Below are 15,131 nucleotides of genomic sequence, written 5' to 3'. Positions count from 1 at the left end.
GGAAAGGAAAGGAAAGGAAAGGAAAGGAAAGGAAAGGAAAGGAAAGGAAAGGAAAGGGAATCATAAAGTACTCTCAAGCTGCAACCCATTGAGCAGTCATTGGACTGGCTCCACACTATACAGGAAAAGAAATATTTCTTGTCTTCCATTCTCATTTTCCCAGATTTGGGCACAGTGCTGGTAACTTTGCATTTGACAATGATTTAGTGTGAGGAAGGGCTAGTTGAAAAAGTGATTTTTGTCCAAGTTTAATATTTAGTGTATAGTGACTAAGTGGGTGACCTCACTGCAAGTCTCTCCAGCCCTCAGGTTTGGAGACATCATCACATGAGGCTTTTCTTGCCCATTAGCAGAAAGGGATGTAGCAAGGTAGAAGAAAGCATTTGGCCCTCCACAGTGTCAGCCTATCAATCATAGGATTATCCAAGCATGAGGAACAGCCTTGCCAGATCCTGGCAATCAATCATCCACTTGTGAAATGGAAAAGAAAGAAGAAGAAAAAAAGAAACGAACAAGAAAGGGACGAAATCAGGACTGCATTGCAGGAGTTTGGCAGAGATCAGTTAAAGCTTTCCCAAGCAACTAGCAGCACACAGCCTGGATCTGAACTGCATCTCCTTGAAAGAGCCAGAACTAAAGTGCTCCCAGTACTAGTTTACTACAGGTTTGTGGCTGCCCTGTTTGCACTGAGACTTATGTGTTTTGCTTGTACTGTCTCCAGTCATCTGCCCATCTCCTCCTAAAACAGCATGTGAATCTTAAACAGAAAACATCACAGGTGACATCTTTACCCCATCTGCTGAGACAGGACACATGGGAGATGATTTAGTGTCTCCCTTGAGTAGAGAAAACATTGTTATCACTGAAGGTGTGTTGTGTAACATCCCAAATTCCTTCTAACACAACATCAATAGTCCTATATATAAACCAGTCTGAAGCCTAAGAGGTGAGTTTGGTGTAATACAGGTGTGCAAGGAAGTGGGTCTGCAGGTTAGGGAAATAAGGAAAGCAAAAGCCAGGATGCAGGCAGAGGGCTTGTTCATGTGAAAAGTGATGAGTTAATGTCCTCTGAGTCATAGGTTTTATCTTAACTGAGTGACACTCAGCAAAATGCTGAGAGTCAGCACAAAACTTATACTCCATGCAAGCCCTACTTATGAGCTTTAAAGAAAGTCTCAAAACCCTGTAGATACTCAGTTTAACAGCCCCAAGCAGCAGCAGACACCCAGATGCTTTAACTCTATTGATCGAAACACTGAATCACAGAATGGTTTGGCTTGGAAGGGACCTTAAAGATCACCTCATTTCATCTCTCATGCCGTGGGCAGGGACACCTTCCACTAGACCAGGTTGCCCAAAGCTCCATCCAACCTGGCCTGGAACACTTCAAGGAATGGGGCAGCCACAGCTTCTCTGGACAACCTGTTCCAGTGCCTCGCCACCCTCACAGTAAAGAATTTATTCCTATTATCTAATCTAAACCTACTCTTGTTTAGTTTAAAGCCATTTTCCCTTATCCTATCATTGCACGTCCTTATTAAAAGGCATGCAATGTCTTTTTATATAATAATATGTAATGTAAAATAAATATTATTTTATATACTATTTAAGTAGTGCCTTTTTTTTAATATTCCTGGACCTCAAGCTCCTAGCACTCTCACAAATGGTCCTCCACCTCTGCTGGGCAAATATGTAATATTTGCAAATATGCAACTAGAGAAATCTGCCAGTAACCTCTGCTTGTTCAAATTAGGTTAAAACAGCATGAAAAAAGAGCGTGAAAGAGTGTGATGGCGCTTAGACCTTTGTGGACACATTTTTCTGGTAAATTCAAAATGACTAAGTACAATACACGTAATTTATATGGCTACATTTTTACAGCTGTACAAAATTCACAAGAACTTGTACTTCATCAAGAACTTCATCAAGAGAAAGGATTTCCATTTGGGACTTTGGATCCTGAGAAGCAAGGCTCCTTTTGGGCCAGAACAGTCTGGAATGGTCTGCTGGAATTGGTTTAAGATGTCTGCACATGTACATCAGACTTTTGGCACCTCCTTAGTCACCCTATTAATGTCCACCAGAAGGAACCAGGACCATCTGTGTTTTCTGCATGTGCAGGAGCTGCTGCACCTCTCTCTGCCCAGCAGCCAGGCAGGGACCTGCCAAGCACTGTCTTTGGGGGGGGACAGCTCACTGATTTTGCAGCTGCAAGGAGGTCCTGCCTTACAAAGGGTGAAAGGTGAGAAGGTAGCACAATTAGAATGCTTCAATTTTTATTATTATTTTTAATTGTGGCAGATGAAGTGTAAAATACTCACGGGCCGGACAAAAACTCCTTTTAGAAATGTGGTGACAATGCAAAAGGAGGTGTGAGAAGCCAGTTAGCATGTATACACACAGCGTTTTCCTCTTGGCAAGCAGTTCCTCTTCTCTTTTCTGTTTTGCTCAGGACTGGAGCATTTTTCCCTTTTCCCCTGCTTTAGCTCACACAACATATACCTGATATCATCTATCACAAACCCACAGTCTCCCAGGGATTTGAAGACTTGCACATCCCAAACAGATAATATGCTTAATGAGTTAAATGAGTCAGCTCCTTCCACCTCTGCTTTCAGCCCCATAAAGGCACTTACAGGGCACATCTCAGCTTGGAGAGGAAGCTACCTAAGAGCCAACCAAGTGACTGGCTCTTAGGTAGCTGCAGGTGTGCCCTGGTATTTGCAGTAACATAAATCTCCCCTAGTCACCTCATTTTGCAGCTAAGCTGCCTAGTCTGTTTCCGCAGCATCGGGATTTAAGGGTCGGTCAGTTTTCATCACAGCCTAAGACTTCTGTGTTCTCCAAATGCTCTGAAAGCCCCAGCATTAAGGAAATACTGAAGCACAGGAGCGCACACAGCAGCCACTTGGAGCAATGAATCCATCACCTGCTAACACAGCTGCTGCCTCCCTTTCAGACCTGCTGCAAAGCCTCAGCACTTACAGTGACAATTATTAGGCCAGCAAAGGAAGCCGTTACCATCCATTCCCAATTGGAAATGTATTTAGCTAAGGTTCAATGCACAGAATTAAAATGGTATTTGGTGCTTATGAGGTCTAATTGTTGGCTTGTAAACATTCAGAGCTTTCATTTATCACATTACCATTGTGTAGAGATCTGGGCCTTGGGAATTAAAGAGCATCCTAAGTACCATCTATTCAGAAATCAATTCCTTGCCTGAGTTTCTGGGTTTTCTCATTTTAGCTTTTTCACATTTCATCAACCTTTTAAAACTACCACTCAAATACATCAGAAAAAAATCACAATAATAATTTTGCACCTAGTGCCAAAGTATCTAAACGGACCTTGCAAACTATATTTTGTATGCAATTATACTGACGTGCACCCGACGCCTCTGAACAAGTTTGCCTCATCTCAGTTTTTCAAACAACATTAAACAGAACATTAAAAATAAATCTATAACAGACAAACCGATAGTACTCAAATATGCATGAAGGCAAGTCCTCTCCCTAATGACCCAAAGCCAGGTTGTGGTCACAGTCTGCTGAATTTTCTGACTGCCCAAACAAGAAGACGAAGATCTCTCTGTAGCTCTTATGATTCTCATAATTCCCTTGGTTCTCAACTAAACTCTACCACCAAGCATTCATTTCAGGGCAGGCCAATGGCTCAAAATATGACCTCACAATTTAGTGAGAGCACTGGAAAAGGGCTATTTTATCATGGCACTTAGCAGAGTTTCACTATAGCTTCATCTGAGGAACAATAATGAGAATTTCATAATTTATCATGTAGAAACTGTGGAGCAAGTGGAACAAAGAAATCTTGCTAAAAGAGGAGGGAAGACAAAAGCCAAGATGTTTCTCATACTCCAGTCTGCTGCAGGAGTAGAATGAGAGCTTCACTTGAACTACTCTAAACCAAGGATACCACCAAATTCTGTAAAACTCAGTGTATGACCTGATAAATCACCAAGTGATAAAGGGATGTTATTAATGCAGGAAGGCAGCTTTTCTCTGAGTCAAGAGGTGGCTGCTCCTCTAAGGGCAATACGCATTATTTAACTCTGATTTTGCCTAAGAGAGGAAAAAACCTCAGAGCCTTTACACCAACTGCAAAGCAGACTGAGTCTGCATCTCACCATGGTAGATGCTGACCATGTTGCCCAGTTCTGGTACCACAGTCACACAGACCAGGGCGTTGTCTTGGGAACCAAATGCTGCTGGTGCTGGGGTGGGGCTTCTGTTGAGCCCTGGGGTTCACTGGGAAGCCATTCAAGGTCCTCCTGCATGCTCAGTTCAGCTGGCTTCTACTTTCCATCCATTACAATGTGTGAGGTTTGGCAGAGTTTGGTTCTCTGTAAAACAGCATCCAACGTTACGGGTCAAAGCTCCCCTTACCACCCATCAGAAGACCTGGCTCTATGAGATCTTTGCCCTTCAGGCAGCTGTGAGCCACTTCTTGGGGAGTCCATGAAAAGGTTTTGAATTTCTTGGGCTTGGCTGGAGCTGTGTGTAAGTACTTCAGTCTGTATAGGAGGAGGTGACCTTCAAAACTAATTGGGCACACAAAGGATCTAAGCAAAAGAGCCTCATCTGGGCTAAATAATGCATAGAAGGTTTGACTTCAGCTTAGAGGGAAATTGAATTAATGTACAGTGATAACATCTCAGTGAACTAATCAAGATAATTGCCATATTCTTGATTTAAACAAATCCATTAATAAGACTTTCCGGATTCTGAAGCAGACAAACAGCAACTGCTAAGAAACTTTGTAAAGGCTGGTAGCAATTTTTTTCAGGTCAAGTTGAAAAGCAGCAACAACAAAGCAGCAAGTAGTCATACAGCATCCTTTGTCTTTGACTGGAGGAGCCGAACAAGAAGTCATTTCCCTGGCTGAGTTTCCAGATCAACTTCCTTTGCTGCTGATTATCGCTGTCACCAGTTCAATGGGAAGGCAAGTCTTTAATTCAGTTACCGGCCAAGCTGGGCTGCATTGCATTAACTGACAGCTAATGTCAAGCTCTCTGCAGAGGCAGGGAAGGCCTATATAATGCTAAAATCCTCAAAGTGGTTGTAGATAGGCCTTGGGGACAGGCTAATTACTGCAGGGAGCTAAGTTTCACTCTCAAATGAAAGGGGAAACTGCACACCATTACACACTGAACCTTACTCAGAGCTAAACCTGACAAAACAGCATTGTTAGAGCAGGCTTGGGTGTAGATGAGTGAAAGCAAGAGCTGTAAGTCCTATGAGCAACTCTGCCACTACCTGAAGACAGCACCAGTTTCATTCCTTTCTCCACAGAAATGAAGGGACTGTGTGCCAGCCCATCCTGAAGCCTTGGAGTACCTGGGTTCCCTGGTGTGCCCTGGAGACAGACCTCCAGTACTGCATCAATGTATCCTGCCTCCTTCTCTCCTCTCCTCTCCATAGTTACACCAATGTGCCCATATGCTCTTTGCAGCCTTATGATAAAGGCTAAGAAATGCCCTGGTAAGAACAGCAACTGGAAGAGAACCAGAGATGCTGGCTATGCTGGTGGGAACTAGATGTTCTTTAAGGTCCCTTCCAATGCAAACTATTCTATGATATAATGATTCTATGATGGACACATATAGTGATGCCACTCTCACATCACCATTGCTCTTTCATGTTGGATGTTTGGTTTTGCACCTCTGTAGACAGTCAGGTAAAGGTAAATCTTGTAAGGATGTTCTTCTTTGGGCCACTAGTGCAGTGTAAACTTGCCAGCTGGATTTACTTTACTCTTAACTTTTTAAACAGTGGTGTCCAGCTTGCCCTGGCCCATAAACAACTATTATGTGCAGTCAGAAACATGAAGCTTTTCCTCCAAGTCAGATTTGATACCTTTATTTCTCTGTCCATGAGCAAAACAGAAATATGAACTTCACCTTTCCCTTCAGCCAGGACTGAAAAATACTCAGAGCACCTTCCAGTTATTCTTGGTAACTAAATCACTTAAACTTTCCCCTGATATTCTGATAGAGAAACCAATAACCTGAAGGTAGTGAATGCTGATTTGGTTTACACCATCTTCTTAAGCTTCTTGGTTATCAAGGAACTTAGACTTCATCCTGCCATGCCTGCACTCATCCCTGCAGTGTGTGTTTGAGTCACACAAATCTTCTGTCTGGTGAGAATATATTTTAAGGAAGGCATTAGAGTCCTGCTCTGAGATACCAAGAAATGGAGAATGTACCACTTTCATGATTGGTCACTCTACCAGTTAGGTCATCTCAGCCTTACAAAACCACACCTTCTTGTCAACTTCAATGTCTCTAGCTTTGCTTTCTCTTACTCTTCTCAGGCCTTTCTCTGCTAGGTTGAGAGTCCCTCTGTAGGCGATAGTTTTGGCTGACATGTTGTGATCTAGACAGTCTCCTTCATGTTGAGATAAATAGATCAAGTCTTTTTACTTCTCCCCATGAATGCATTTTTGTAGAGCTTTTCTGCCCCGACTTCAATTTTCACTATCCTTCATAAATTGCAAACATTGGAACTGACACTATTAGTCACATCATCTTCCTACTACCCACTACAAGTAGAGTGCAATGAGTAAATGTATTATGTTGATTTGTCCATGAAACCAACAAGTTAGACAGATTTGCTGTGGAATTATGCTAAGGATCACACTGAATGACTTGATGCCTTGCTCACTAGAGCTCCTGAGAGTCAATGCTTAGCCCAGTTACATGTGTACCCTTGGCACTAGACATATTTTGTTTAAATGAAACCTACTTCATCAAGCAATCTAAATATCTCACCTTTATTTACTAATTTTCTAATTTTATATTTTTTCCCAGGTTACACATGCAAAACTGGGACAGAATCAATCCCTGCTAATTTACTGATTTGCTTTCCAAGTCCTTAGTGGATAGGATAGGATAGGATAGGATAGGATAGGATAGGATAGGATAGGATAGGATAGGATAGGATGGGATGCGGTGGGGTGGGATAAGACAGCATGAAGGGGGATAGTCTCCAATTCAATCAAGGAAGATTTAGTCTCAGCATACAAAGAAAAGCTTTCTAACAGTAACAATAAAATAGGTAAATATATTGTTATGACTAACAATTTTTATAAATAACTCAGATGACTTTGATAGGATCCATTTGACCAAATTGTAGATATCTGAAATGTAAACATCTGTATCTAAACTCATCATTCTGTACTGCCTTTGCAGAGAGAAACTTTCAGAATACAACTTGTCTCATCCTAAAGCAGACACCTGACATAACTCATAAGAAACTCACCTCGAAAGTGCCTGTTTCTCTTCCCTGCCTATAAAGGGAGGCTGAGGTAACTAATTCAGATATAGGCTTTTACCCCATATTTTTTTAAAGTTGCATCAGAAGCTGTCAGGAACAGTAGAATAGAGATAACTGATCACAGGATTGGATGAGGTATCTCTGAAGGCACATTCCCAATTCTACTTTCAGTGATGCTGTGCTATCATGTAGTGCTGACTTGCTCTAGTCAAGATTTCCACAGTCCAACCACTGGAGAATACTGCCTTCCATTTAGCTCTAAAAAGCTTTCTTATGACTCTTCTAAAGTGCATAAAATGACCAGAATGATGACTTTCACAAATGCTCTATTTTGTTGGACAGCATGTAATAATGGATCACTGTTGTAAATATATCCACAGAATAAGCTGGATTTGAGCTTCTGTCTTATTTCCTTTATATTTTCAGTCGCGCTTTAAAATAAAAGATTATGTTTGAGGTATAAATCTGACCATTATTAGCTGTAATGTTTAGTTTGCTTCAGTGTCTGAGGCTACATCTGTTTTCAAGCATGGGAACTATTGGGTTCTTTGCAAAAAGAAAATATCTCCTTGATTTAGCGCAACAGTCCTGACAATATAGCTGGCTTCCACTCCTATGGAGAAAAACACACTCTTTTTCCTTCCTAAAGCCTCCCTCAAGCAAATCCAATGTAAGAGATGGAAGGATATTAACTTGGATTCACTGAGGAATATTGCTATAGTAATTGCAAGGAGAACATTGATGGAATGCAAACAACATTTCAAAAGAGTCATCACAGAGTTTCCATCAGTTCTTTTCAAGGCAGAATCAGTAACAGTGAGTATTAAGCAAAGAAATTTGAAACTGGGCCTGGAACATTTTAAAGAAAGAAAGCAACTGCATATCAACACATGGATACATGGGTTCAGCCAGCTTTCCTTCCCTAAATCTCTTTCTTTAACAACTTTTTTCTTTGTAATCTTGAGAACTGTCTATTCTAGCCAAATTGGATTCTTAGAATGGGTCTATTATTATGGCAGCTGAACACTTCCAGGTAACCATTCAAACCATATGGGAAATTATGCACTTAAGGAGCATTTCGAAGAGGCTAGACTCGTAAATAAAAATGGAACTAAGGAAGAGGGAGGGAAAAGGGTTCTCAACAGCCGCATTCATTTGCAGATCATCTTTCTGGACTCCATTCAGTTGTCTATTTTTTCTTATTTGATACCAGAAATGTGTTGTCTTCACAGTAATTATAAGCAGGGAATTGCTAACAGTAGTAGAGAAAAGAAGTACAAATCTTCAAGTTGCTGCCATCTCCAGGTTTTTCAATGCCTCTTGTCTCCTCTCTGCTCAAAACACTCTTTGGAGCAGGGATGGTCTTGAACAGTTCCAAGACTACTTTTAAAGCTTAATGAGGAAAATTACAACAATCAGAATTGAGTAACCCGTTAATTACAGAATTGTTTCCAGAGTAAGCTGACATTAGTCACTGCCAGTTGTCATTCTACATCAGACATTTCAAACAAGTACAAAAAAGACACTGTAACATAGGAAGTAGGTAAAAAGCTGTGAAAAAGAGGATCTAATGGAACTTGCCTTTCAAAGCCAAGAAAAATTCTCTGACATGCAACCTAAATCCCGACAGTTAAGAACTGGGTGTCCAAATTACTTAGAAAAACTAAGCAGAAACTCTGTCTGACTCTTGACTTGGTAGAGGGAGTTTATTCAAGCTCTAATACACTTAACTACCAACATCTACTGTTTTTTGTGTGAAATCTAATATTCTCTGTTCTGGTATTTTATTTGGACAATAATTCTGATCAGGGAATTAAATTTTACCAGCCTTGCATGGTTCAGAGAGCATAGAATGAAGTCAGCAGCCCAATATTCATAATATACTTACTCATAAAATGTTGTCCAACCATTTTCATTGCTTTTAGTGGCAAGGAGACCGGAGTTGCCGTGGTAAGTCATCATGGCGACTTCATGCCCCTGTGTTGTTACACTCTTGAGTGCACTGTTGGTACCAATTGTCACCCAGTAGACTTGGCCATCAGGCACCACCAGCCAGAGGGGCATCCCTGTGGAATCTCTTCGGATATTGACTAAATTTCCATTATTATCAGTGATCAGGGTTATATCTCCATCTCCAGAATAAGTAAAATTGTAAAGATAATCTCCAGTGGTAAGGCTCTGGGTATAAAGGTGCTTCCCACTGGTGTCAAACAAGTAGAGTTCCTGGTCTATGGGCGAGGATAACTCATATAGATTTTGTGTGTTGAGGAATGGCTTGTTTTTCCGAATAAAGCGGATTCTGATATTTCCAAGATCAGCGACATACAGCTCCCCATCTGCACACACCGCCAGGGAGGATGGCGCGTTGAGTTTGGCATCCTTGGCATAGCCATCGTCCCCCGAGAAGCAGTCACAGTTAGCATCGTTCTTGCAGTCACAGCTGCTTGGGGCACCGGCCACGAGGGAAATCTCTCCATTGGTGGTGACCTGCCTGATGCGGTTGATCTTCTTCTCGTCGGTCTCAGCAATGTACAGGACTCCGTTATGGGAGACAGCCAGGGCGGTGGCAGACTCCAGTGTGGCATGGATTGCTACCTTGCTGAGGAGAAAGTGATCCATGCCTGGCACCTGGCAATGCATGGGCCTCCCCGCCACGATGCGCACTTGGTGGTTCTCAGAGATCTGTAGCACAACGTTATTGTCGAGGACGTAGAGTGAATTATCCATGGGATTGACTGCCAGATCGGTGGGCCATTCTAGACGAACCTTAATGGGAAAACAACACAAGGGAATTTTTATAGCAACACATTTTTCCACTGCGTGACTGCTATAAATCAATCACAATGAGGATGTTTCAATATGGATTAAAGGGAAAATGGGTAAAAGGAAACACAACTAATTATTACTCCTTGATAGGGTGGCCATAGAGGACAACCTGGACTGAGAGAGCAGGCTTAGCTCCTGGTCATATGAAGTAGACACATGGGGACACCCACACGCTGCATTGGAGCAGCGGTGGGAGCAGGGTGATGGACAGAGGCAAACCATTCTGTGATTTCCCTTCTCCCATGCTTTTTGAATTGATGGAACCTGGACATGATAGCAGAGACCGGGGACCAGAAATTCTGCTGTGTGAAGTGCTATAAAATCAGACACACAAAGTAATGATTTTTTTACTAAAGGCTTTTCCACACAAGTGGCTGAGCTCCTCTGGATAAATGACATGAAGGAATAGACACAAAACTGGTGGCTGTGACAGCATGTGTGTATGTCTAAGTTATAACCACCGATTTTCTGCTTTATGCTGCAAAAATGAAAAGTAGCAATTCACAGAAATTCAGGCAATTTCAATTCATGGAGAAAAATACTTGTGCCTTCATGGTAATTTTCACATTTTGTTTTAGCATAATGGAAGAATAGGTTCAAGAGTGACACATCACAGTTCTACACTGATAATCCATATACACAAATGAACTGAAACAGGACTAGCAGCACCACAAGTGAGCACTAGAAGGTCTTTACTTCTAGCTCTGCTTCTGAAATACACTGTCTTTTCAAGTGAGTCTACTCTTTTAGTTGCCAAATCTAAGAAATGTTTACCAACAGAATTTAGGGTAATTTTTTTAATAAAGAATTCTAAGTTATGCATTTTTTTTTATTATTTTATTTTACTTTGGGTTTACATAAGGAAAAAAAAGGTCAATGTTGTGCTGATGGGAACCAACCAGTTCCAGGATTGTTTCTTTGTTTTGAACCTTCTTCTCCCACCATCCATCTCAGTTGCTGCTTCTTCTCATTTATCCGATGTGACTATATTTAGGGGAGTATTTTGCAACCTTATTGGAAGGAGGAGGAGTAGATGCCAGCAGGCTGCAGTCCAGCAAACCATCTCTCACTGTGATTTTATTTAAAACCATGAACAAGAAGAGACCAGGTAAGATCTGGACGAACACAGGAAATTCCTATTTTTTAAAGCCTGTAGTTGAACATTTCTGCTACAGTCGTGCTTTACTTTTGATGCTTCTCTTCATGTTTAAATCCCTTTTCAACATTTTTTTTTTAAGAGATCAGATGCAAGGTATTTAGTTCATTGTCCCTTCTATTGCCTGGATACGTGAAGCTTATTTTCATGGCTAAACAGTGTGCAGAACTCTGTCTACTCTGGTTCTCTGTTTGCAAAATCTCCTTCCTTTTTCTCAGCTCCTGGCCTATTTTAACCCTTCTTGTAGTAAAACATTATAGCCTGTGGTTTTCTCTTTAATAATTCATGCCTCCATCCCTTCCAGTGGTCTTTAAGCTCTGCAGTTCTGAGTTAGCATCAAGAGCTGAGTTTATTCTGAACTGACAAGGGAATTTTCAATTTCTTAAAAACCATTCCTTGTCAACAGTGGCAGCTAAATATTTCATGTCCTCATGTCCCAGGGAGCCTCAGAGACCTGACAGAAAAGACCCTTCTAGCCACTGTAAATGATGAAAAGCTGCTTCCCAACCTTATTTTTATTTTTTAATTAAACTTGTCTTCAGTGTGTTTCTCCAGAACAGGAGTAGTAGGTAATCTGCCCATCCCAGTACAGGTTAATCTAAAAATAGCTCCTTAATTTTCTGAAGGGAAAAAAAGAGTCTTCAGCTGACACATGTTCACCTCAGAAGTGTTTAAACATGACATTTGTGTACACAGAAGCTACGCAGCCTGAAATTAAATAATTTTTAAAGCCTGATTCCACAATGGTCTTGTGGTAACTGCCCCTGACATTCACATAAAGAAGAAACGATGCTTGTAAGATGAAAAACATACTACAGTGTGGCATTTAACCATCCAAATTTGCTTCTATAGAAGGCACAACAGCTTTTAAACTCATAATTTCATCTTGTTCATAAATTGCAGACAGTGGGAACCAGTTGCAAAGAAGCAAGAATGATTTTTCAAATTAGAGGGAAAAACAAGACAGATTCCTTATGGGAGCACAGAAATTATCTAGGTAGTTACAAAAAGGAAACCCCATTGACATCTATTGTGGCTGAATAACAGTTCTTAGCCCACCAGCTATGATCTATATTTTCATAGGAGAGGACAACATTCCTGCAGCCAGGCAAACAACAAGTGGCACAAAGGTTTCAAAGGACACTGCCCCTGAACTGGCACAATTTGACAAGTTGGCCAAGGCCCCACAAAATCGAGTGTTGGGTTGTAACAGACTTCTCTTCTGCTCCATCCAGAAGTAAAGCAATCATCACACTGAGATTTCTTTTTCTCTCTTTTTTTTCTCTCCACCTCTAAGCAGCAGGACTTAAAAGTCCAGGATGCTGGTAGCTGCAACCAATTTGCAATCTGATGCAATTCAAGATTCTTGTTTTCCTGCTGTTGCTAATTTTGGCATCAAGGCCTCCAATCAGTATTTCCTAGATGTTAATTTGATTCAGGTCTAAAATTATGCTGGGCCAAATTAGGATGAGGGAAAAAGAAAAAAAACCTGTGGTTAGCTAAGATGCCAGAGCATGGCAAATAGTCCTACTGAAATGGGTACTGCTGCTGAGTCTTTTTAGTTTAAAGCAACTCATTTCTTGATAAATGAGCCTAAAAAAATCCTGTCTTTCTAGGAATCTCTGTCTTCCCACTGACTGGGAGCTCTGAAAGAAGTGTCTTCTGTGCTTGGGACATCTTTAAAATATCACTTACCAGAAATCTATGAATTAGGTCAGTCAGGAGTTTCCTGCATCTCTAAAGGATCTTTTTGATTCAGTCATTTTTATATCACAAAATATGTAGAAATGGAATTCTTGAGCCCTTAACTCTTTGACCTGGGGAGGCACACAGCTGTGTAGACAGGGTAAAGGCATAAGCTTCTATTCTATAGAAACACAACCAAAACACTGTCTTACCTGAGAAATGTCCATAACAGAGTCACAACTGAGAGGTCGAGCAGACGTCAAGTCATTGGAACCCAACACAGTTGAGATGATTCCATTCTGATCAATCCGCCTGATCATAGTGCCATCTACAAAGTAAATCAGCCCAAACTTGTCCACAGTGATGCCTGGGGAGGAACAAAGCAAGACAGTCAGAAAGTGATGGCAACCTGACATGAGATGAATAGAAGATGGTGTGTGGTTTGATGATCATGAAAGAAACTGCTGGTTTGCTTGGGAGCAATTTATTTTATTAAAAGGGATGAGATGAGAGTTGGGCACGTGGGAGTCCTGGTTATCAAGAGCTTTGAATTGGCACCATTCCATAGAAGGCACTTCCAAATGGCATGTGAGGCAATTCAGAAATCCCTGCTCGCTTCTGGAAAAGGGCATGGTATTCAGTGAACTGCTGAAAGGAAAAGCTTTTCTAATAACTGTGTGTCTTGCATTTTCAGAAACCTGGTTTTATTGCTTATGGTATGAATGCTAAGCCATGCACATAAAAACGTTACACTGGTGAATCTTTCAAAACTGATGATGACAAAGGCTGTGAAATATCCATCAGGTCAATCAAATTCCAGATGGATAAATAAGGAAGGATTTTCCCTAAAATAACCCTACTAATCTACAGTGTTTCACGTGCTTTTGAACTCTGCTAGTGATTCATTCATTGTCCAGACCTCCTCTGTAGACGTATTCCTGTCAGTGGATTTGAGGTCTGCTGACAGCAGTTACAGGCTGCTGATTCTCATTTCCTCACCTGCAGATATGTGCCATTTCACCTCCCCCTAAGCATCATTTCTCATGTATTTGTTATCGTAGCACAACCTCCTTTAATCCTCTTTATTCTGGGCTAGCTACCCTCTGCATCTTCCATCAGAGGATTTCATAGTGCTTTACACTTACTAATTAGATCTCATACCAGTCTGTGAGTGTGATCATCCTAATTTTACATATCACGAAAGTAACAGATAAAGCAATTCTCACAAGGTCACAGAGAAAGTTCATGACTAAGGCAGGAATAAGAAGTTAAAGGCTTTGTTCACCTCTTCTTTATGCTAGTATAAATTAAAATAACTCCATAGATACTAATAGAGTCATCCATCTCACCTACCCTACAGTGGCAGAATGCCACTCAGCATAATGTTTGAGTGTCTTAAAGACACTAAAAGACTGTAAAGGAACAGAAAATTAATGTAGAAGCCTGTAACATCCTTTTCTATGCAAGGGAGAATTCTACTTGGAATACACAAATATTAGGATCTTCCTGTTTGGTTTCTTTCACTCTCAGGGTAACAATCACTTGGCAAAAACAGACATCTGCACTGTGCATCTAAGCAAGTATTTGGAGCTTTTCCAATCAGTGGAGAGAAAAATCTACTTTGAGAGTGCAATTCATATCTCCCTAAAGCACATATCCCCAGGAGATTATATGAATCCTGCTAGAAATACCTTTTCTCCCCATTGAGTATAAAAGGAGACTACAGCAAATATCTCCAAAGGAAACATTTATTTTGTAGGCAGATTAAATTAGTGAGCTGAATCCTCACTAGACTGTTTTTTTGGCTGTTATCATGGTGACAGAAATGATGGAAAATCTGTTTCAGATAGAAAGCTTTTAGAATGTTTGAGGAGTGATCAGATCTTGTGTTTCTCCAAAATGCTGTTTTACAGCCAGATCCCCTTGTTTGAAACATTTACCCTCAGTCTCCATGCACTGTGAGCTCTGCTATGAAGTACAGATGCAGCAGTTTACAGATCAAAAATTCTAGATTTTCCTAGAGCAGGGACTAATCCTCTGATTGCTTTGGCAATTAAAAGCATGGCCTTCAGCCAGTGCTGTAACTATTGCATGGGCTGGAAGCAATGGGGATAGGTAATATGTGGAAAAACATATCATATTTGGTTATATGGAAATCCACAGAAGAT

General features: G+C 40.9%; 1 protein-coding gene across 1 annotated transcript in view; it reads right to left on the bottom strand.

Annotated features, from left to right (window-relative positions):
- The window catches only part of TENM4 (teneurin transmembrane protein 4), a 603,620-nt gene that overhangs the window by 35,031 nt on the left and 553,458 nt on the right, over positions 1 to 15,131 (bottom strand). The window contains exons 26-27 of the mRNA XM_017829261.1: positions 13,176 to 13,330; positions 9,184 to 10,061 (exon numbers count right to left, since the gene is read on the bottom strand). Of these exons, the coding sequence (XP_017684750.1) occupies positions 9,184 to 10,061; positions 13,176 to 13,330 (1,033 nt within the window). The remainder of the gene's footprint in view (positions 1 to 9,183; positions 10,062 to 13,175; positions 13,331 to 15,131) is intronic.

This window comes from Lepidothrix coronata, unplaced genomic scaffold, assembly GCF_001604755.1.
Source record: "Lepidothrix coronata isolate B3197 unplaced genomic scaffold, Lepidothrix_coronata-1.0 Scaffold161, whole genome shotgun sequence".
NCBI lineage: Eukaryota > Metazoa > Chordata > Aves > Passeriformes > Pipridae > Lepidothrix > Lepidothrix coronata.
This window is presented reverse-complemented; position numbering and strand designations above follow the sequence as displayed.